General features: G+C 47.1%; 1 protein-coding gene across 3 annotated transcripts in view; it reads right to left on the bottom strand.

Moving 5' to 3' along the window:
* Positions 1–24,152, bottom strand: part of MYO5B (myosin VB) — a 413,295-nt gene that overhangs the window by 42,718 nt on the left and 346,425 nt on the right. For all 3 annotated transcript variants that reach the window (XM_037805481.1, XM_037805482.1, XM_037805483.1), the window contains 7 exons: positions 16,723–16,807; positions 15,244–15,389; positions 14,003–14,122; positions 12,009–12,149; positions 9,293–9,358; positions 3,453–3,692; positions 2,467–2,567 (listed from right to left, as the gene is read on the bottom strand). In XM_037805481.1, coding sequence (XP_037661409.1) covers positions 2,467–2,567; positions 3,453–3,692; positions 9,293–9,358; positions 12,009–12,149; positions 14,003–14,122; positions 15,244–15,389; positions 16,723–16,807 — 899 coding nt within the window. The remainder of the gene's footprint in view (positions 1–2,466; positions 2,568–3,452; positions 3,693–9,292; positions 9,359–12,008; positions 12,150–14,002; positions 14,123–15,243; positions 15,390–16,722; positions 16,808–24,152) is intronic.

Here is a 24,152-nt window from a genome sequence, read left to right as displayed (position 1 = left end):
GAAGGATGGAGGATTGAGAGGTGACCGCTGAGGGGTATGGGGTTTTTCTTTTTGGAGGAACGAAAATTTCTAAAATTGATTGTGGTGAAGAATGCACAACTCTGTGATTATACAAAAAGCCACTGATTGTACATGCTGGATGGATGGTATGGTATATGAACATCTCTTAAGAAAACTGTTTTTAAAGGTAATTACGATGCTGGTTTCTGTTAGCTCCCAAGATATAAAAACGAGAAAGCTCTTTAGAAGCAGACATGCTAGATATATGCCTAGAGCAATGCCCAGAGCAGGCCCTCTAAACTGGCTTCTGTCCTCCAATTTCAAAACAAGGGGAAAGACACCATTGTTAAGATTCAAACAGAGCTCTATAATCTCTGAAAGTTAGGAAGTGAAAAATGTTCTTTAAGGGGAACTTACACCCTGAGAGGGACTGTGATCGGGCATCAGAGGGTTTGGAAACCCCCAGAAATAGAAGCCAAATTCAGTGTATGAATGTGGATATTTTTAGGGAGAGGATAAACAAAATTTTAAAGGGTCGCAACCCGCCCCACACCTCCCAAGTCACACATGCATACGTACAGTTTATACTTGAACTGTAAAAATCTCTATTACAGGGCAGTAGAAGAGGAAAAAGCAATTCTCCTTCTAATCTTAAAAAGGTCATGTCTGTGGCACTGGGGCCGCAGGCCAGGCCCAGGACGGGTTCCTCTCCTCCACGTAACTTGGTTCCACAGGCTATTAGTTCCTTATTGTGCACTGTGCTTGCTGGGAACTGAAATATTTTAAGACACAATAAAAGCTATTTTTATTTAATCACCATCGTTATTATTGCTGTGAAGGGAGACAAATCCAGGGTATTAAGCAGCCCATGGGAAAACTTGTATTTGGGCCTCGGTCCCTGGCAACTGTCAGGATGAACAGAGGGAGGTGACAACAGTGATGGTTCTGAAGATTGGGCAGATACGCACAGAACCCAGCACACAGCAGTTTCTTTTCTTCCTTTCTTTTAATGTCACCTGTGCTCTTTTTTTCTTATTCATCTCATTTCTTATCTTCACCCAAGATAATTTAAAACAACTAAATAAATCTTGACTCTAGTTTTAGTACTGAAAGGTTCACCTTCATTTCCTTCTCTTCCTCCTTTAGGGAAATGAATTGCATCTCTCTCTGCTAAAACACCTTCACCTTCTGATCATCTGGCAGTGGGCTAGAAGCAACCCCAGCCTGGGCATCAGCGACCCTGACCCAGTGACAGATCAGCCATGTGCCTGAGCAGCTCAACCCTCTGGGCCTCTGCAGAAAGAGGGGCTGGACTGGAAGACCCGGAAACTGGGTTAAGAAGTCTTCAGTGATTCTGGGATGTTATTGCCAACAACTTCAGGTCATGCTCACGGTGTCACTTACTGACATTTTTTAGAAATGCTTGCTGTTTTCAGCAACTTTGAATACATGCGTAGTGACTGTCCCATAGTCAGTTGAGGTAAGAAAGAAAGGGTGCCTGAGAAAAGGCCGGCTCTGTGTTAACAGGTGCCCACGAAGGAAAAAGGAGCTGACAATGGCGACAACACTCACCAACCCACTTAACACATACCGTGTGCTTGCCATGTGCAGGCCCTGTTCTAAGTGCTTCACATGGACTAGCTCAGTCTTCTCAATAACCACATGAGGTACGCTGCTACGATCATCCACAGTTCACGGATGAGGAAACTGAGGCACGAGGGCTATGAAGTGTGCCCCAGGCCACAGAGTAAGTGAATGGACTCCAGGTTCCGCATTCTCAACGACTGTGCTGTCGTCTTGGGGGAGGGGTGCCTCTGCTCCGTCCTCCGCCCGCCTGGGCCCTGCTGCCTCCTGCAGACTGTCATTCTCTTTTGCCTCGAGTCTCTTCCTGGAGGAGGGACTAGAGGTGGTCGGTTAACTAAAACCCAAGGCAATCTCACTTTACCCAATAAGGCGGTGGCAATCCTCTCCCATCCAGCCTCCTGTCTGCCTGGCTTGGGTTCCCTTTCTTAAATGATCCTGGTGGGGGATGGCGTCTAGCATCATGTAAGGCCCACCAGTGGGGATGAGGCAACATGGCACCGCAGCAAATGCTGGAGAGGCCTCCTCCCAGGGTTTGGTCAGGGCTCAGCTTCCCTCTCAAAGAGAAAGGCCACTTTCAGCCACTCTTTCCATTCCCTTTGCCTCCTGTCACACCTCCCAGGAAGCCCCCTTTTTCTAAAACTTTTCTGAGGACCTGGTTCTAAATGCTTTAGGTATGTTACTCGAGACTTGTCGAAGCTAAAAGGAAGCTTCCCAAGGGCCTGGAAGTCATTGAATCTGCTCCTTCTTTTGTGTCTCCAGTAATAAATCATCCTGATGCTGAGACGTAGTCAGTGCCCGAGGAACAGGCCTTAACATTAAGTCCATCAGGGACCCTCTCCCCATCGCCTCCTCCAGGTACAGTTTACAGCAGGTGGGACTTACCTGTTTGTCTGGCAGACCCCATGATAGGCCTCAATGGCATCTTCTTGGTCTACATGCTTTTCGCTGTTAGGCCAACTCGTTCTGGCATTAATGCTGGGCTCCTAGATGGCCCCAAATAAAAAAAAAAATAAGTAACTGTGGTTATACAAACAATAGCCACCAAATGACTGTATTTACATATAGAGGCCTATTAAGAAGAAATATTTGGGAAAAGACAGACATTCGAGGAAGACAACTGCAGGTAAAGCCCAGCAGGATGTGACTTTTAAAGGTCACATTGGAAGAGACACAGAATGACAAGGCCTGGCTATGAAAGCCAGTAAGTGTGGAGCAGTGGGGCGGGGAGAAGATGGAAAGGACAGTGTCCCCGGGAGGAGAAAGCATCCCAAGGCCAGGGGGCACTAGTACAGTCGAGCTCAGCTGCAAATCCTTCACACTCATTACTGCCTACTTCTCCTACCCCCAGGCTGCCCAGCCTCTTGGAGCGCACAGAGTGACTCTCCCACTTGCTCCACAATCTGTCCAGATGGTGAGAACATTAGGGACACACTGAGCTGGACTTGCCACCCTGGGAGGGCTGAGAGAGGAAAGGCTCTCTCTACCTCAGAAATAAAGTAAACCGCTAAGGGAAAGGCATGAGGTGGAAAACGAGGGCAAGAGGGCCGCTCAGAGTGTGACCCTTATTTCTCCCCGAGTTTACCTATCTAATTCTGCGCCTCATTCTTTTTTAACATGTTCATATTCAGTAACTTCAGTAACTGTTCATATTCAGTAACTTCAGAAGATTCTAGAAATTTCCAACTAAATCTCTGACAAAAGGAGAGGGCAGTAAGTCCCTTGCTCTGTCTTCCAAGGGGACCCCAGAGCAAGAGAGTCTGCTCTTTCAGGTGTAAGACCTTCATGGGTAATGATCTGCAAGGAAAACACCACATCAATAACCCAGTGTCGCCCCTCGCCAGCCCGATCGCCGGCGGCCACCTCCTTACCGGGCTCCTGCCAGCCAGTCTGCGCTGGTCGGCGCTCACTATCTGGGTCCGGAGGATGAGCACCTCCTCCTTGCGGACCTCCAGCTCCTCGTGGGCCAGCTTGAGCTGGTTCAGCAGGAGGCTGTAGCTGTCCGGGGAGCTGGGGCTGGAGCCGTCCTGCATGGCTTGCTCAGCCACGGCTTTCCGCAGCTCGTTCAGGTCATTCTTGAGCTTCTTGTTCTCCGACTCCAGCTCCTGCCTCTGTAAGAGAGCCCGAGGGGCACATTCCGTCCATCCCTGGTCCAGGGCACTCTTTCCCCATGGGCCTCCTCCTCCATCTGCTTCCTGGAAGCTAAGAGCAACCTTCCCATTTTTACGATGAAATACCTGGCTGAAGACAGGGAGGGGCTGAGACTGTCATGGCTGGAGGCTGATTTGAGCCACAGCCCCAAGTTCTTGGTATGAAGCATCTGACTTGATTCCCCAAAGAGGGGAGCCCACTGATGCAGCAGGGCTGGTGCTTCCAAGCTTACTTGGCCTGAGGCCCTTCTTTGTGGAAATGCTGGGTTAACAATTTAAAATAGCACACGGCTCTCTCAAGCTTTAAGGTCCAGTGTACCTCTACAAGAGGGGATAAGGACTGCAGGATTTCCTAAACTTATTTGTCTATAGAAAGCCCCCTGCCCCCACTGCCTTTTTTTTCAAGAAGCATCATATGGACTAATGTTGGAAAACATGCCAGGAACACTGTTTTGTTGTTTTGGTCATAGAAAGCCACCAATTGTCAATGCCAGGAGAGGGAAAAAAAATACCTTCATAAAGTATAAAAACCACTGAAACTCAATTTTGGAATGTATTTTAAATTTTCTGGGTGTTCTTTTTAATTTTATGGTGAGATAAAGTTTGATCATCACATATAAATTGCTGCCAGAGTCCTGGCATAAAGGGGATTCAAAATATCCCACAGAAAGGCCAAAATGTGGATAATCAGGCATTGGTTACACATTTATTACAGAGCCATGCCAGGAGAGGAGGAGGAGACCATTGCGTAAATCTCCCTATCTCCCCTAAAGGAGCAGGATGAGCCAGAGAGGGGAGGTTCTCAGAGAGCCCGGAGGCTGAGCCGGGTGAGAGCCCAGGACTCCCCTCTGGGTCCTGTGTCTTCTCCACATCCCCATACAGGGGTGACTGCTGGGAGATTTCGAATCACACGTGGAGACCATGATTCTGCAGAAATGAGGAGGGGCAAGGGGTAGGGTGACTACTACTTAATGACGATTGATGAGTTCGTCAATCAGGAATCCTAAGGTCAGGCGTTAAGGATCCACGCGAGGCCTGGGAGCTCTTCCTTCCGCCAGCACAGAGCCATCCCCAGGAGAGCCAGCATTACATGGTGAAAGGGCACCGCGCTTGGAGGCAGGAGTCCTGGGTCCTCGTCCCAGCCCAAGTGCACTCTGTACACTCCCTCGAACATTCCTTAGCTATTCCAGGTGTGGTTTAAGGGAGTGAGACCAGATGGGGAGCTAAAGTTTCCACTAGCTCCAACTGGCCATAACTGGACTCAGTAGTTGTGGGAGGCTGGGTATCTCCGATGGCAACAATCCCAGATCCCCAGTCAGTGGAGAGATTCTGCCCCGAGACAAAGAAGGACCAGACAGGGTGAGCAAGAGCCCAGGAGGTTTTTCACAAAGATTTCCATCCAGGACATATCTGAAATTTCTGCTCATTCATTCTCTAGCCATCTCCTTTCTTCTCTAACTATACTCCATATACCCCAACCACCCCCTTTCCTTTCCTGTCCACCATGGCTTACTACCATTTCCACATCATCCTTCCTGGTCAAACAGTGCCAAAAAGGACAGATACTTCTGAGGTACCCAAATGTTATGCTATTCCCATTTGAGAAAAGTGAAGCTCCGTTCGTTTATCCTTCCTTTCCACCAATATCATCTGCCTAGTTTTTGCTAGGCACTGTGCTAGGTGCTGCGGGCATAATACCTGCTTAGAACCAAATAATTGTGCTACAGTACGTAACACACTATGCTATGAGGGCACCCAGAGTGCTTGGAGTAACACAGAAGAGGACCGTCAACTGGCTCTTGGGGTAAGGGAAGGCTTCCTGGAGGAGGTGATGGTGATGTCTAACCTGACAGCTACAGGATTAGGAGGCGTTGGCCAGGGTAGGCCTCTAGGAACAATGGCCTCAGCAAAAGGAGAACAAGCATTACTTGCTCAAGAAATGGAATAGTGGGGGGAGGGAGTCGAGACATGGAGGTGCCAGTCAGATCAGGAAGGGCTGAGAATACCTGGGGAAGGGAGTCGGACTTTATCTGAAGAATAATAGGATGTTGTTTAGGGATTTAAGAAGGCCAGTGGCCTGGTCACTGTGGAGCTTCAGGGAACTCTCTCCGGTTGCCGTGGGGAGTCGAGGCATCAGGTTGGGAGCCATTTTTGTATCACAGGGGAGAGGCAAGAGCAACTCGGCCAGGAGCTGTGGCAGTGACGGCAGAGACGCGGAGGTGCCTCAGAGATTTGGGAGATGGACCTGTCAGGATTTGGTGACTGGATGTGGGAGGTGAAAGGGAAGGAAGAATCAGACGCTTGGGCCATGGGGGATGCCTCTGTCTACTGAGACAGGGAAACCCAAGAAGGGGTTTTACAGATGCGTTGGCTGTGCGCACACTGTGATCATGGTTCACATGGCACAGTGAGGTGCAGAGGTCCAGCGAGCCGTCAGAGATACGTGTCTAGGATTCAGGATAAAGGGGTGAGCTGGAGAAAGATGAAAATATGGATGAAGACTGAAATTTGGGAGAGAGTGTGTGTGTAGGGGGTGGAGGGAAAGTGCACAGAGTGAAAGCAGCAGCAGGTCCAGGCTGGAAGTGCTGCTTGTCCTACACTCTGGACTTCCACCCCTGGGTCTGGGTATTTCTGAGCCCCAGAAGGCACTGGACTGGACATCTGAGCCTCACTGTAGGGAGCACAGGCTTTTTTTTTTTTTTTTAAAGATGATCACTGCAAAGCAGACCATATTTTACATAGGAAGAGTGTTATCATTGGAAGTGGCATATTCCAAAGAGAGGTAAATTTAATTCTATATATGATCAATAGTATACCACAATTTTATTCTTTGTAGTATTTTAAAGCAGTAAAATTGATTCATGTTTCATAAAACAAATTAGATTTGTGGAAGCTGCTCCATCTCACAAATCTAGCTGTAATAAACATTAATGAATACAGTTTACTTAAAATTCTGAAGAATTTTAATGGAATAATTATGAATTGTCCAGGTCCCCCCCAAAAAAAACAAAAAAAAAAAACCTAGTTTCATCACAGTATTGTTTATAATAGGAAAACATGAGCCCAACTAAAATATTTAGCAATTAGGAAATGGTTAATAAAATTGTTATGATTATGTCACAAAATATTAACCATCCAATAAAAATTATGCTTATAAAACTGTGTATAAATGTATATATGTATATGTCTACATATATATGTCTCTATATACATATATATATACGTACACATACACATATATATAATGATCTCAGCTATATAAAAACATGCGTAGAGAAAGCTTTGGAAAGAAATACCCAAATAATATCAGAGGCTGCCTCCAAGGGGTGGGAGGGAGTCAGGCCTGGCAGAGCCTTGTGCAAGGAGGCCTGAAGTCGTGTGGCTGGGGAGGAAATGAGAGGCCAGACACCTGAGCCAGGGCAAGAAGGCAGAGGAGAAGGAGCAGTGGAGGTGGTGGGAGCAGGTGGGGCAGCATCTCACCACTTCCTGGTGCTCGGCACAGGCTGAGGGACAGGCTGGGCAGCCAAGAGGAGCCGTCATTGTTGCCAGCCTGGGAGCTGCCTGCTAGGGCAGCAGCAACTTTGGATTTTCCTTCTCTACCTTCTCTCAGCCGAGGTGGATTAGGCTCAGAAGACAGTGTGTACGTGAGAAATAGTCAGCTGGAACGGAGGAGCTGAGAGCCCAGGTGGGCACTTCAGGGCTTCTCATCTTACGGACCGTCCACCCGCCGCCTTACCTGCTGTGGAGCGCGAGTCAGAAAAGGCCCGACTGAGGTGGTCTTTTGGTGATTTAAATTTTTTTCCTTAATGTGCCTTTTTTTTTGTAGAAAAGCTTTTCATTTACTGCTCATCTTAGAAGGCTTTTTAGACATAGAAAATTTGAAAGAATTTTTCAAAATCCATATTCCTACCACTTGGAGGCAGCCTCTGATATTATTTGGGTATTTCTCACCTGATCCACCCCCACAGGTGGTACAGCTAAGCCTAGGTGCTGCACCCAAGTAAGGGGTCTCCTCCCCAAGGCTGGGGCTACTTTACATATTTTAGAAGGAGCTGGGGAAATTTCCTAAATTCTGGTTGAAGAAATCCAGACTTTAAGCAAAAATCACTTGTCAAGGGGCCAGCTCAGTGTAGGACACTCACTGAGTGTAGGACAGCAGGTGTTTCAAATCCACTTTGATAAGGACCAAGTTGGAAAAGATGGTGGAGTAGAAAGATGTGTAGACACATCATCTCTCTTAGGTCTTTGTCTTCCCTGCTCAGGTGAACCTACACTTTTGGAGTGTAGAGTACAACTCCCATCTCTTTTACCCCGTATCAGTGGATATAGAGTGGGAAGCTGCGTGGAAGGGTTATGTAGAGTTGTGGCGGTTCTGGACACGTATCTCTTGAGCCCTCTCTGTGCCAGGTCCTCTGCTGGGCAGTGGAGGTGAGGCCTGAGAGCGCCAAGGGGTGGGGGCATCTTCCTAAGAGAGCCACGTGGGAGGAAGAGGAGGTTTGGAGCAGATTTAAGATGGCAGCCATAGAGGCAGTGCCTCGCCAAGGGACAGAACACTGGTTCTCACACCTGAATGGGCAGCAGAATCACATGGAGGACTTGCTGAAACACCACTGCTGGGCCCCAACCCGGAGCTTCTGATTCAGTGGTTCTGGGCTGGGGCCTGGAGATCTACATTTCTAGCAAGCGTCCAGCGATGCTGATGCTGCTGGGCCTGGGACCACTCTTGGTGAACCACTGGGCAAGACCATTCGACTAGTTCAAAAAGGATGGGTGGGCTTGAAGGCCAACACCGCTAGTTAGTTTCAGAGGCTCCTTTCTTCCCTGGGCTATGCCTCCCTCAGGAGGGCGGCTGGAGAACTGCAAGCAGAAGGTCCCGGTGCACAGGCATTTATCACAGCAAGAGACCCTCCCTGCTCCTTGGAGAGTTTTACATCTTTTGAACATCACACGAGGAAAATAGACCTAATCAATAATTCAAGAAGGAAAACCCTACAAAAGCGCCCCCTTCTCAAACCATTTGTGTGGCCCAAGTTGTTTAAAAAGTCACGGGAATGACTCTGGGCTGTTCTCCAGGGCAATGCAGCTGTCAGAGTTATTTGTGGTCCTCTAAGTGGAGTCAGACTGGCTGACCCTGGAAGACTGGATAAATTCCCACACTCCTAGGTTTCTGAGAATGAGAGGAGGGAGTGGGCTGCTCTGATGCCCCGTTTCCGTACATCCCTTCCTGCTTGTCCTTAGATCTAAGGCCTTCCATCCTCTGCCTCTCCGTCTCCTGCCAGGCCCAAGATGATGCACTGCCTTTGCCTTACATCTGCCCATACAACTTGAATCACCATTCAAAGTGATTTTATTCCAATGGCTACATTTTATATTAAAATATAATATAAGGCATATATTATCATTTCTTATAGTAAACACAAGTTTTACTTCATTTCAAAGATGAGAAAACTACAGCATGGAGAGGAAGGTTATTTGCTAATGGTTCTAGCTAGTAGCAGACCAGAGCTTAGGACCAGCTTCCTGATCCCCACCCTTCATCATTTGTCCCCCGAGAATCTTACCTTCAGACTATTGTAGGCCAGATCTGCATCCTGGTCCAAATCCAGGTCATTCTTTGGTTGTTCTACCTGCACAGATCAAGAGACAGAAAGGTGAACATGGCTACATGGCAGAGTTCCCACAGAAGGATTTCTGTCCATGGTCAAACATGTTCACTCCTGCCTTCGTACAAACGCCCTTGCATACCCTCTGCATGTCCACTTCCTTCCCACCTTCCACATGCACCTCAATACTTAAGGCCAGCATGAAGCTCTCCATAAACAACTCCCCCTGCCCACTCCCCCTCACCTTCAGTCATATGACCCCACAGGCACTTACAGGGGTTGAATATATATTACACTGCAAGATTTCCTAACTAATGAGGTAAATGAACTACTCTTAAGGTTATTTGGAGGCAGGTACACATATGTATTCTATTTTCCCAATGAAACTCTGAGCACCTTGGAAGTGAAACCAGCTTCCTTCATGTCATTCTATTTACAGGTAGTACTATAGCTGACCCACAATCAATGCTCTGTAGGTGTTGTCTGACATCACAACTCCAAAGCTAGTGCATGTGGTTGGCAAGTGCAATACTAGCTCATTAGGACTCAGCTGAGTCAACAATTCCTATAGTTATTTGGCAACACTGGACTTGAATGGCTCAGTGAGAAGGGTAGAAAACAGCTTCGTTAATGGTTAACTGCCTGGGATAATTTCAAGTAAGTAGGTGATAATCCCTGAATTAGATTATCTATAGTGCCAGCAAGTTTAAGTGGAAGGTAAGGCCACCACCAGCCATGGATAGAATAGGCGTACCCCAGGCTGGGAGACAGGACTGGGTCTGAGCATCTCTTGCAGCCCCCTCCAGATCTAAGACTCCGGATTTTATTGCACCGTTTCCAACCCCGCAACTGGGGAAAATCTTCACCTCTCACCATCACCTGTGGCGGTGGTGACTGTCCTGCTCTCCTGCTTCTACCTCTACACACTGGCTCCTTTCACACCCCTGTCTTCCCTTTCCAGTCAAATGTGATACAGATTCTGCTCTGGATTTCTCTTGGGACCAAGGGCAGATCCAAGAACACGACCTCTGAATGCTCTGTTTCAGGGTACTGTGGAGGATTCCATACTCTCCCCTGCCCCTGCCTTTCTTACCAAATTGTCAGAAACAAGGTCATTCTCCTTGAAGAGAGAACCTCAGCACACATCACAGAGCTACTGTCCAAGTGACTTTTCTAATTCTCAATCAGTGATTACCTTTAAGGAATGAGATATCCTTTGTTAATTGTTATCAAGACAAACAGCACTCCTGTAGCCAAATTCCCCCAAATTACTTGGAATCTGCATCAGGAAACCTGGAGAATGAATCCTTAGGTTCAGCTGGGCATTGTCTGCTGTAGTCTCTGCAGCTTTTCAGGTATTTGATTTGTGCTTGCCTGCCAAGGCAGCTTCTCTACTAACGGAGTGAGTCACTTATAAACCTAATCTTTTCACTCCATTCTGAATCTAATCCATCAGAAGGATTTACCTCCCTATTTGCTGATCAGAGAAAAACTCAAGAATCTACAGCAATATAGATGAGAGTCTGTATCCGCTTGATTAGAAAGACGGCAGGTGTTACACAAGGAGACTGTGTGTGGAGGTGGGAGCAGGGGTGGGGCGGAGGATGCAGGGAGGGTGTCAAATCCACAGGCCCCAGAAAGACCCAAGAGCTTTGACAAACCTACTGTGAGGTCAGTCAATGAGAGGGTCCCTGTCAGAGCTGGCCTTGTAACCCATTAGCAGTCAACCCTTACAGAGACTGACTGCCAGTGGGTTTTTAGGTCCTTGTACCTCCAAAGAGGTAAAAATGTACTTGTCAGCTGAGCGTTGTTATTATTCAATGGGCTCTCTCCATTCCTACAGCACCAATCTGTACCTAACTTTACATTTATTTAAGTACTACCAATGTTACTTTTTATTTATTGCTGGTGTTGTCTGGTAGTCTTGAACTAGATTATAAATTACTTAACAGCTGGGATTTCTCTTAGGTTTTTATCTCTTCTCATTTGTGACATTTGAGTACCCACTATGAGCCTGGCACTAGCACAGTGTTGAGCACACTACAGGTGTCCACCAAGTCCTGGAGGTAGAGTTATTACTTCTCAAGTCACAATGGTTTCAAGCAACATCCTTTCAAGACCCAAGATACTGGGTGGTAATCTGGATTGAGGTGAGGGTAGCATTGTAGGAAAGAAGGCTGAGTGACTGGAAACCTGATCCCCCACCCAACTCCATAAGGCTACACTCAAGCCCTAGCCAGACTGCAGGTATGAAAAGGCCATAGGTTTTCTCTGCGCAAATTTGACTTGTGCCTGTATTTATACTGGAATTTCATACTCTGGTTCTCTTGGCATGAGCTCCTCTCTTTGCAGGCACCAGCTGTACAGGAAACTATACTCCCCTGGGGACAAGTGGGGGATACCGCCATAGCCTCCACCCTCCAGCTGCCCCTGTTGGGATCCTTTGTCCTGGGGACAAGTGGGAAGCTTACTCCTGTTCCACTGGGTGAGGTGGGACATGGCACTTGCAAAGAAGACTCTACAGGGCTCCCACACAAGATGGAAGGGATTCTCTGAAATCAACATCACTCCACATGGCCACACCTGCCAGGTGAGCCCTGGGGGAGTGAGCTGGATCATCCTCCGATCAAGCACCGCAAGGGGCCCTTCTGCAGGCTCCAGCCCCTTCCCGCACCTGGACTCTCTGGCTGTCCTGCTGCTCTCTCTTCTCCAGCTGCATCTGCAGCTTCTTCCTTTCCTGCTCAAGCTCCCGCACTCTCTTCTGCAGCTTCAAGAAGACTGTCATGTCCATGGCCGCCTTCTCCAGGCCGATTTCCTTCAAAGGGAGACAGGGGACAGGGAGAAGGAGGCGTTAACAGGGAACATATGGCACACCTCACTGCCCACCTTTACACCAGCTGCCTGTTTTCCCTCTCCTCCCAAACGTCATCCATGCCTCAAACACAAAGCCAAAGCTAAACAACTATCGTTTCTCATATTCAGGCTCATTTTCTGTCTAGATAGCACTGCGTCTCAGCCCCTTCTATTCCTCCTGTGCGAGCCATTTAAAATGACCATCATCTAGTCCAAGAACAAATGGATAAAGATGCAGTCATTTTATTTGGAAGTTAAGAGCTCACTTCTGCAAAATGCCCCACACCAGAGAAATTGTCAAACTGAGGGGATAATGTTGCATGATAAACAATCAATGGGGTTACTAATCACTGTAAATGTGCTGGCAAACGCCACTTGATTGCACCTTTGAAACACTCGACACTTGCCCTGTCATGGGGTGCATTTATCCAACAGAACTTGGAGCATCCATTTCCCAGACTTTTCCCCTTCAGATTCAGGCCTGGGTTTGCCTTCCAGGGTTCTATAATGTGTGGGCACACACGCACAAGCAACTATGTATCTGCTTGTCAATGTGTATCTGCACGAGCATATCCACCTGGATGTGTACAAGCGTGACAGTACAATTTCGATCGACCAGCCTTTGATGAGTGCTTCGTGCATAGCCAGCACTGTGCTACCTGCTCTGGCTGATACCAAGAACCAGTCTCAGCTTCCTTGAGGAACATAAATCCTTAGATGTAAGTGCTTAGGTCTGCAAGTGAACAGCCACACACAGAAACATCTGGATGGTGAGGCTGGAGTGCAGGTGAACTGAAGCCTCCAGGGGCCGAGATGAAAGCAGACTGCACAGCCAAACCAAGGGCTTAAGCCAGCACTTACTACATGCTTATGAAGTGCAGGCAGCAAACCACCCAGAGCTGTGCAATAGACCAGAGACCTTTTATCCTGAGGACTTCCTTCTCTAGCCTTCCCCTCTCTACTCCATCACTCTCTATCTCTTATTGTACTTTATTTTTCTTTATAGCACTTGGCAGTAACTGCAATCATATGACAGACTGGTTCCCTTAGCTGTTTTTTGCCTGACCTCCCATCAGACAGGCTCCTGAGGGCAGGACCTTCTCTGGCTTGGTCATCACTGATTCCTCAGGACCTTCCAGCAGCACCTGGCACAAAGCACATGCTCAAAACACATGTTTTTATAACTGTCTCCATTTCTCCAAGTACTTGCTGTATGTGCTTGTGCTTTTCTTCTTCTCAAATGCAATAGGAAGAATCGTGTGGCTAAGCACCTTTAAAAAACCATATGCAGACCATACAGTCCACTGGGCGGTACCTTAGTTAGTGACTCTAAGGGGCTATTATTGACAGAGGTATGGTCACCGAGCATACTTTCATTCCAAATATGTGTTGCCATTCTGTGAATTTTAACCAGTTTCTAAGCCAGGGAGGAACTTTTTCTTACATATTTATTATTATTATGTGCACTGTGATAATAACTGGGAATGATAAATTGTATCTATTTGAATGACTTAGCTGTTCCTTCTTAAGCTATCCACCTTCCCTCTCTGCATCAGTTTCTCCATTTCGCAAGAGGAATCAGGGATCTACTGTCTTGTCAACTTTCTGGATAGTGAGTAAAGTGAACAATATTATACTGCTTTGCACAGTAAATGTCTACTCCAGAATACTGTCTTATAAGCCCACTGCAGTCTGAGCGATCCTGTGATCAAGAATTAGCCCCTGGGCATGTTAAGCTTCCATCGGGCAGCTCCACGCAGAAAATAAACACTCCCTGAGGAGCACAGGCAGCAGCCGAGGGCCAGCATTACTTACATCCACCTGTTGGAGGGCGTCCTCAGCGTCTCCGACCTCAGATGTGGAGACAGAGGGGTAATTAGAGTCAGATTCTAAGCTACTTTGATTTGACGGGTTCCGCCTGTGGCCTGGGGTTTGCTGTTCAAGGAGAAAAACGTGAAAACTCATAAGAAACTAATGTTAATAAGAACCATTAATTCTTAAAGACCAGCAGGCCATGGAGATGGCTTTCTGCCTCGTTTGTGAACAACCACAGGTATTGTTGTTTCTTGGAATGACAGCTAAATAGAGCTAGTCCCACAAGACGTTTCAGCTACAGTTCTTAGAGTACTCCATCCAGCTAACCAATAAATGACAATTAAAAGAGAACATAGCTTTATCTAAGGATTGAGTTCCTTTGTCTCTTAATGAAATGCAAATCCAAAACATTTAGAAGCCCTATCTCTCTGAAACGTCCTGGGGAAATAACCCTGAACCCCTGGTCTTCCTCTAAAAGTACACAAAGGCAGCCACGTCACTGGCCTACCTCTGGAAAAGTGCTGCACACCTGCCCCAATGACCCTCACCCTTTAGCCTGCACGCCACCAATTTTGTTTAAAAGAGTTTACCATTTATATAAAGTGTTTATTTTAAAATACTTTTTTTTTTTTTTTTTGCATCTGATTTGGCTTTGAGAGTAAAAACTGAGCTGGTAGGAAAATTTCAGATTTCTATATATGTTCCTATTCAGCTTCTCTTCCTGGTTTTTATGCAATTATTTTATTCAATCTTGTTTGAATATGCCTTTCTGGAGGGAATGTTTACACGGGGTGAAAAAGACAGACTGAAATCCTGGTAGATCATGAGAATGTTTCTACATATCTGCAGTTCATCAGAGACTGGGAGACACAGCCGTGGGCCCTGCCCCAGGCCCCGGGGCCTCTCTGCTGCGCACACACCAATGAAGCTGAGATTAGAGTCCCCGGCACCTTTACTGCTCCAACACAGGGATTTTCCCGGAATAGGAAACAAGAAAGATAAATACACTTGGGTGGAATTTTCCTTAAATACACACTGAGATATTTATAAGATCTCAAAGTCAGAAAGAGAGCTGTCCTTAGGAATGAATCCCCAGCCCAGCCCCTTCTTCATATAATACCTCTGCCCGAGGGTGGCGAGAGCAGATGCTGGAAAGCAACCCCGTTCACACAAGTCACCCACTGGGCGCTGATGGGGTGTGGAAAGCAGAGCTGCAGGGGAGCAGCCACAGCCCTACTTGCCTTGATGATGGTCATCTCGTCCCGGAGGTTGTCGTATCTCTGCTCCAACCGGGAATATTCCTTCACGAGGTTCTGGTACCGGGAACGCTCCTCGTCCAGCTCTTTCTTCATCAGATTTTCCTTGACAGAGTTCTGGGCAAATTCAGCTGAAAAGCAAGCACATTAAGCTGTAACCTTGCTTTCTGAATGGCTTCCCTCACATGTATTGACTCATGCTTTCTGACTAATCTCTTGTTAAAAGGCTGCCCACGACAAGCTCATAACATAGGCACTTGAAGAATCTATTAGGAAACCTCACTTACTGCAGGGCGAAGGGGAGGCCCATTACTCCTTAAGTCTTTAGAGAGGGGGAGAAGGAACAACCCTGCTCTCAGCGAAGTGAGGAGAGAGAAATTCAGAGCACATACAAGAACTCCCTCAGTCAACCTGCCAGCCTCTCTGTCATCTGGCAATTGTCATAGCAACTGCTGGCAGCATCCGTGGAAAAACCAAAGTTTTGTTCCCTATGTCTGTTTCAGTTTCTTCCTTATACCCACTGTTTCAGGTTCTGGGAGTGCAGAGAGATTAAAGGAGATTTAAGAGAAGAAAAGGCCAAAACGTTAGGTTTGGGGAGGGAGGAAGGCAAATAGTATGGATGGGCTTTTCCCCTGCCCAAACTTACTATTCATATTAACAGAGAGGAAAAAATTTTTAAGAAGAATGAAAAAGCATTTTATATTTTTCAACAGGATTGTGTGCTAGGTGGGATGGTGAGGTCCAGCTCTCATGACATGGACGAGGAGCCGAGCCAAGGAAGAGAGATGGGGAGTGTTGTGCTCGAGGTCACACCGTGTCAGGATGGAACCTGGCTCCACACAGTCCCACTGCTCCTCCCATAGCCAGGGCCGTCCAGGAGCTGGGGAGTGCTTGAGAGAAGGTGAGCTGGGATCTGCTTCGTGTCCATCTCTTAGCAAACCCACTGTGTAGAAGAAACCATGACAGGCACTATGGGTGTTATAGACAAATTAAAAAAACAGCAACAGTGACAGCTCCCGAGTGCTTACTATGTTTCTAGCACCAAACCAAGTTGCTTCTTCATAGGCAGTTATCTCACTCACTCCTCACAGGAGCCCTCTAAGATCCGGAACTTTAAATTTCCATTTGGCAGATGAAGAAACTGAGGACTGCAGTCGCTGAGTGATTTGTTCAAGGCCACATAGTAGCACTGGTGGAGTCACGTTTTGAATCCAGGACCCTCCCTCTCAACTCCAAATCTCATGAATTGTACTGTCTGTTATGTGTGCATCTCACCTCATTAAAAGTTACAGCAAGATCTTAAAATCACCATTCTTTCTTCATCACTCTTCTATTAGAGCCTTTCCCCCACTGCACCATCTTGCCTCTAATTGCATGCTTTTTGGAACTCTTTGGGGACATTTGGGGGAAAACACTGAGGAAAAGAGATCAAAACAAAATAAAACAAAGCACTTTGGTACATACCTTTAGACTGGCCCAGGATTTGGCTGTTAAGCTGTTCTTTCTCATCCTTCAAGAGAGCATTCTCTTGCTCCAGGTCTGCAACTCGCTGAAAGAGAGAACAACAGGGCAAAATGTTTCCCGTTGTGACGTTGGCCAAAGGCAAGCATCCTTTTGTGGGGTTTAAATTTCAATTGGTTACATTTAAATGCTTTTTATATTTAAGAAAATCAAATCAGCCAAAGCTTCTTTCATTTCAAGGAAAAAAACTGTTTGCTGAAAGAAAAATCCCATTAAAACAAGAGAGACAAGCTTGCCACTGTTTATGGTCTCCCAATGTCCATTAAAACCTCAAGGGAAGTCTACACCAAGCTGGCAAGCCTTGTGCAGAAACTTGCCAAGATTACAGGCTTTCACTTCCTTCTACTTGGCTGCCTGTCTTGGTAAACCTTGAGCTCTCAAATTTGAGTCTTTGGAAAATCATAACAGTGAGCACGTTAACTCTGGTCTTCAAACTGCTTGCCCTTCCCTCTGTCTCACCACAGCACCGTCCAGATCCTGGAAAAAGGAAGGAAACTTGCTATTGACACTCAACCATCCAATCTAGTGTTTAGTTTCTGACGACACCACCAAGGGAACAGGAGGTGAACACTACTGAAAGGAAAATGGCAAAACAGGAAAAAAAGGAAAAGAAAAGAAGAAAAGGAATACTAATTAAAGAATGATCTGTTCAAAGAAGAAGAGGAATTAGAACAGCATAAGACAAATTTCTAAAAAATATTTTTTTTTTGCTATTTACTATTGGAGCAAAAATAATATCCTCAGTATAATAATACAACATAGATGACAGCCATTAAGCACATGGCATCAGAGTCGACAGGGACCTGTTGGGACTGGTAGCTTGGAGATCACAGCCTGGAGTGAGGAGGAAAGAGGACCAACCTCAGGATCCACGTGTGCTCCCATCAGAGAGAGCTTTCAAACTCCTCTAGGCCCCTTTGGCAGTAAAACCAACAAAGACGATCCCAGGGATGCTGGCTAAAGGGCAGAAGCCTTTGTGGGGTCTGACTTTCAACTCATAGGCTTACATGCCATCCTCCCCACTCCTGGCTTTAAAGCCAAGCTCAGGGCATCAGGAGGAGAGTTAAGAGAACAGCCCCCACCATCAGCATCTCATAGGAAGGGGCCAGAGACAATGCCAGCCAGGCTGCAAGGCAGAGAGACTCCTACACACAGGTGCCCCCAGCTACTCTGGGGGATCTAGTGATGGGACTGCCGGTAGCTTTATATGAGGCTGGTACTCTAAGGGTCCAAACATAACCTCTTTAATACTGTCATGGGGCTTGCAAAAAGCTCCAAGCACCTTGCTAGCACTCTATTAACAACACCAAACTCTCATTTTCAATCTCCTTCAAGATGTGGCTCAAAACTGCCTTTCAGGAATCTTTCCTTTCTCAGCCCCAGGACACTCCTGCTCCTTTCCAGCCTCTCAGCTGAGTCGGTTCCACTCACGAGTGTGTCTGTGGATGTGCTGCTGTGTTACATGAGTGAGGCCCTGATAAGTGTGTTTTCAAAAGCCCTCCAGGTAATTCTGACACTACTCTAGATAAAGACACCCCAAGAACATTATAAGCCCTTTCAAGGCAGGGGCACCATGGAAATTTGGCAAAGGGGTATGTTCTGCCTCTGCATCGGATATCACATGAGATAAGGCTGGTAAAAAGACAGAGGCACGTAACTAGCTGTACCAAACTGTTACTCTTTACCAACAATTTACTATCTGCTATAATCAATGCTACTGTTTTGTGTCTATTTAGACTGAAAAGGAAATATGCTTTGGAGATGAGGATAAGGTATAAAAGAGAAACCAATGATTGAGAGAAGGTAAGACGTTTTGCTGTTAGAGGTTCCCATTTGCCGAGCCTAGTTCCAGCCCCTGGAGGACACTGGGCAAGGCTGCCTTTCATCCATCAGCCGTTCCCTGGTGGGACTGTCTGTGCCAGGAGCTTTGCCAGGAGTCTGCCAGGAGCTAGGGGATGCAAAATGAGTGAGACTTGTGGGAGCTGCCCTCAGAGTGTCCGGCCCAGCACAGGTGAGGGACAGATGCATAAAGAGCAATAAAACCGATAAGGGCTGTAGCTGAGAATTCTACAGAGCAGGGTTTCTCGATATCGCACTAGGGACACTTGTAGCCAGATCATTCTTTGCTGGGGGAGGGGGACACTGTCTTGTGCGCTGTCAGGTGTTTAACAGCACCTCCGGCCTCTACCCACTTCCCTCGGCTGTGACAACGGAAATGCTGCCGAGACCGCCCAGTGTCTCCTGGGTTGAGAACCACCACTATAAAACGCTTTACACAGAAAAGGAGCTCAGGAGGAGCAGCAGTTTCGAGGGTTCACAGGAAGTGGGGCCACCTGAATCAGGCCCTGAAGTGATTTCACAGCCAGAACGAGGGTCATTCTTGGTAGACAGAACAGCTGGTGCAAAGGCACGGCAGCATGGAGGGCATGGTTTGGGAAAGTGAACAGTTCCGTTACCAGAACGAATGGTTCAGGCAGGGAGACTGAGAAAAAGCTGGGTGGGTAGACAGAGAAAGAATCAGACGGGAAATGGCTTCTCCCCGTCTGTCCTCGGAATAAAGTCTGAACTCCTCCACTCGTTCCTAAACCCCAAGCAGAGTGGAGCCCCGCTTCCTTCCCCCGTCTCCTCCTGCCCGAACTTTTTTTCCTGTTCATTCTGCTGAACTCTTGCTCCCCTACTCTTCACTGCTGAATTTCTTCTTGTTTCTTAGTTCTTAGCTGTCACCCTTCCGGGAAGCCTTCCTGCCCCCACGAGCACGGGCGGGGCCGTCCTCAGGGTCCTGCTCTCACGACGCCCCATGTGTCTCGCCGGAGCTCTGTCACTGTTCTCCCTCACCTGCCTGCACCCGCCCGGACCGAGGCCCTGGGAGGGCAGGGTCCACAGTGTCAGGCGGTCACCTGTCACCTTATCAGACCCGGCCCACAGCTGGCACTCAATGCTTGCTGCTTGCAGATCGAGTTCAGGAGCCTAAACTTTCCTCAGTAGAAAAAAAACATTCCCTGGAAGTTTTTTTTTCTTTCTTTCCTTAACTGAATGTGTATATGTCACTGACTAAAACTGACTAAGGACTGAACTTCCTTAGTCAAATAATCCAATTTAGGGAGGCATATTTATATTTTTCAATCCAACATGGGGATCACATTCTCAAATGCATTTAATTTCCTATTACATTGGAGGCAGTTCCCCACCCAATGACTTCATGAGCACTTTTAAATTAGCCCAATAAAGGGATGGCATTTGTTTTTCTGGTGCACAAGTCAAGTCCAAGTGAAAACAACCTAGAGGTGAGACCATGCAGCGTGCACCTCTTCACACTACATGGTCTCATCACACTGCACCTGCGGCAGCGTAAGGAAGCCAGACCTGGTGCCGAGGGCGGGAGACCAGTCACGGTTCAGCCAGGAGCAAGGTACGGTGACGTGGGCAAGTCCTGGAACCTCCAAAATGACCTGTATCATGGAATGAGGACTGTGCTTCCCTTTAAACACTCTCCCAAAGGGACATGCCATCTGACAAGTACGGAGTACACGTCATTATCCCAGGTTGGATCTGAAACCTGCATTCCTACAAATGCAGCCTAAGATCACGCAACTTCTCTGCAACAACCTATTATCTAAAACCTGAGCCAAGACCGTCATTTGGGACAGCCATGTGTAACAGTGTGTAGGCCTCCAAGGCTTCTATTGTTTTCAAGCTTCATTTCTTCCCTCCATCTCCCTCCAAGGCTTTGATACATGAATCCAGGCCCCCAGTGAACTCGGCTTTGTTATCGTAAGCCATACATCAAAGTGGCGTTAGGGGAGATTTGTTTTTCCTCCTCACCTGAACAATTTTGGAGGTAGGTCCATGTTCCTTCTCTTTAGTGAATAGCAGGAAGGAACTGATCCCACCCTCAGCTCCACAACCACAGGGACAGGTCAGAAAATGCTTCCCAAATGGCATTTCCCCAGGTACTGGTCATCTCCCAGTCCTCCCAGCCAGCTCGCAGAGAACTTGCTGGCAGACACTGCAGGTGACAAACTTCTACAGTCAAAGAGCACCGCCCCCACCCCCCCAGCCCTCGCCCTTTCTGAGCTGTCAGTGATGCAGCGTGCAGAGAGACGTTTTAGCAACATGGAACCAGGCAGCTATGGTGCATTTCCCTGAGCTTGATAAATAACACCTTCGTTAGGTTTCAGGACTCATTAAACACCATTTAGCTGCTCAATTTTTTGTTTGTTTTTTTCCTTTTTTTTTTTTTTTGTCTTTTAACTCTCATGGGCAATATGACTTATACCGCGCTTCTTACTTATACAAGGTTCTTTGGGACAGTTCATCAGCACCAACACAGGGGGGCAGTTCCCCCAACTATCAGGTTAGTATAGTAACATGGTTCCTTTTAAGTTAAATGAAACAAATCCCTCAGTTCCATGCTAAAGAACTACCCTTCCTAGTTTATCTCTGGGAGCACAAATGTAGCTATGAGTTTTTTGTTTTGTCTTGATTTATTTCTTCAAGTTCGATATTTGTATACGTCTCTGTACAGAGAACCAATTGCAAGGTTTCTGAGAGAAAACCATAGGCAAGCTGAATGGATAATGCCTATCAGCCAAGGTTTATCTGCCCTCTGTTCTCAGTAAATAAGCATTAACACTCTACAGAAATAGTCAAGTTATTAGCCAATAGAAAATGGGCTTGAGAAGGTAAAAAGAAAAAGAAAAAAGAGTAGACAGAAGTTGCACAGACGATGGTGCAGAAACAAAATCTGAACTGATATGGGTACGTGGCTGTTAGGCACCTACAAGTCAGAGAAATGAAATCAGGTGGGAGGCAGCCTCTCACTGACACGGGAAAGGGAGACGGCTTCCCTATCATTCAAGAATATCACTCCCTGTTCGAAGACAAGCCCTGGAGGAGGCACAGCAGATCCCAGACTCCTGGCCCAGCATTGTGGATGCCACAGTTATTGTTCAGCATTCACCGTGTCAAAGCAAACACCTAGGAACTAGGATGAATGCAAAGTAGTATAAGTTAGTATTCATGACCCCAAGGAAGTTACAGTCTAGCTGAAGAAATAAGCTAACATTTACTGAGCTCTTATTATGTTTCTTGAGGTAGGTACCATTATTTGCTTTTAAGGAAACTGAGGCAAAGTCCAGTTAGGGATCAGCCAGGAAGGGGTACAGCTGGGTGTTGCCCTGGAGCAGTCTGGGTCCAGGCCTGTGCTCTGGGCCACTGAGCACCCCATCTCCCAACAACTCAGAAGACAGACACGTGAAGAATGGCAATGTCAACAGCCTAGAATAGGCCTCGGATGACTGGCCCAACAGTAAGAGCTTCAGGAAAGAATTCAGGATCAGAGGGAAGCCAGGTGAGCTGCAGAGACCACGGAAGCCTCAGGAGCAAGGTGGAACTGAGGATGCTGAAGAAGAGGGGAGGAAACTCTAGGCTTGGGGAATGACTAAATAAAGCAGCTAGAAGGAAAATCACATGAAGGGAAGACTGCCAGGAAAAGAAGCCCTTTGGAGCCAAAGGTTTGTACAGAAACAACACCAGATAAAGTCAGGAGCTGCAGTATTTTAGGAAGGTTAACTTGGGAAGAGCTGGTGAGATGGACAAAAGAGAACAGTGTCAGTCAAGCTTATTCCTCTTCCTTGTCCCGTCTTCCTAGGCTTACTAGGTAGCAAGAATAAACCCTCCTTTCTTGTCCATTGAGCAAAGGGAATGCAGCCCCTCTGTTCTAGTTTGAGAATTATATCCCATTTCTTATCTTTCAAGGCTATGCATCCACTATTTAGTAGAAATTCATAAGCATGGCCCTTGGCAGGGACAATACTTCTAATTCTGCAAAATCCTATGAAGACTTACTTGCCCATTTTCTGAAAGTGGATTTCTCTTCCAAGCAAGCAATTATTACTTAACCAGCAGGTGAGATGTTAAAGCAAAAGTCAAAAATCATTACCCTTTGGATATTAAGACAACTTGGAAACAATGACTAAAACTCACATCCCTAATATGGTCTAGTAGACATGTTTTAATTTAATTTAAGCTCACAGAAGATTTCAAGAGACAATTGTTCATCTCTCTGGAGATTTCAGGAGCTAAAGCTGCCCTCAAGGTCAGAAAGTCCTTCCTGATCCAACCCACCACCTCTCCAACCCCACCCTCCTATGGTTCTCCTTGCTCAGATCTGAGTCCACTGGCCTCCTTGCTGGTCCCCAAACCTGCCCAGTCCTCTCCCACTCAGGGCCTGTACACCTGCTGCTATATCTGTCACTTGTTTACTAGAAATCCTCATGGCTCCCCCCTCACCTAATGTGCCATAAACAACCCCCCCCAGTCATGCTCTATCCCCTTGACTCTGCTTTATTTTTCTCCACAGCACATGATACATAGTATGTATTTGATTACTGTCTGAACCCTTTTCCCTTAGCCCCTGAATTTAAGCTCCATAAGAATGAGATGACGGATTTCTGTTTTGTTTACTTTTGTCCCAATGTGTAGAACAGTGACTAATACATAGTAGGCGCTTAGTGTTTGCTGAATGAATGAAGGGCCACTAACTTGTATGATTCCTGCATTGAGATAATATCCTTCCATAGAGATGAATTGGCCTCTCCTTTCCCATAACCATCAACCTCCCTTAAGAATCATGAATCCTTGAATCTTAGCTGGCCAAAGAAGTCCTACTCTGCACCTCTGGGGAGTACGTTCAAGACATTCGATTGTGAGAGGTCCCCCTCTTGGTGAGATCTCCCTACATCTATTTGGAAAAATCCCAAATCCAAAACCTTTTTACTGGAACTACCCAAGGCAACCTCCTGGTGGCTGGTGGTTCTGTGACTGAAGACATAATATAAGGCACAGCCCCCACCTCCACCACGCCAAACACTCAGGGCCTGGGGACCTGCTGTTCATCCCCACGAGTGCCAAGGACCCTCACTCAGAGCCAGGCTGCTCTTCCTCACCCACCGCAAGCTTGCACAGAGCCAGGCCCCTCTTCTGACCCCGTGGAGCAACCCCCAGAGCAAGTCAGGGATAATGAGCTACTATCTCTGTGCCAAGGGCAGCCCTGGGGGCCCCTCTCATCAGGGACACAAAACAGTTCAGCCATTCAAAACCACACAGCCGCACAAACAACCAGCATGGGGCTCACTGATAACTTCAAAAGAACAAAACATGCACATCCCACAGTCTAAAGGGGAAGGAGGCTAAAGGCTTTGGTCTGAACTACTCTGGGCAGAGGCCAAACGCAATGGACACCGTTAGTAGAGAAGGATGTCATTCAACTTACCTGGCGAGTGGGGATGGGAACTGGGGGTGGGGGAGCAGCCTGGGGCTCTGTGGATGTGGGGGTGACTTTTTGCCCCCAGGGAAGCCTGGTCTTACAAAGG

The sequence above is a fragment of the Choloepus didactylus genome, chromosome 16, assembly GCF_015220235.1.
Source record: "Choloepus didactylus isolate mChoDid1 chromosome 16, mChoDid1.pri, whole genome shotgun sequence".
NCBI classification, from domain to species: Eukaryota; Metazoa; Chordata; class Mammalia; order Pilosa; family Megalonychidae; genus Choloepus; species Choloepus didactylus.
Note: the sequence above shows the minus strand (reverse complement) of the source record. Positions and strands in the feature narration are given on the sequence as shown.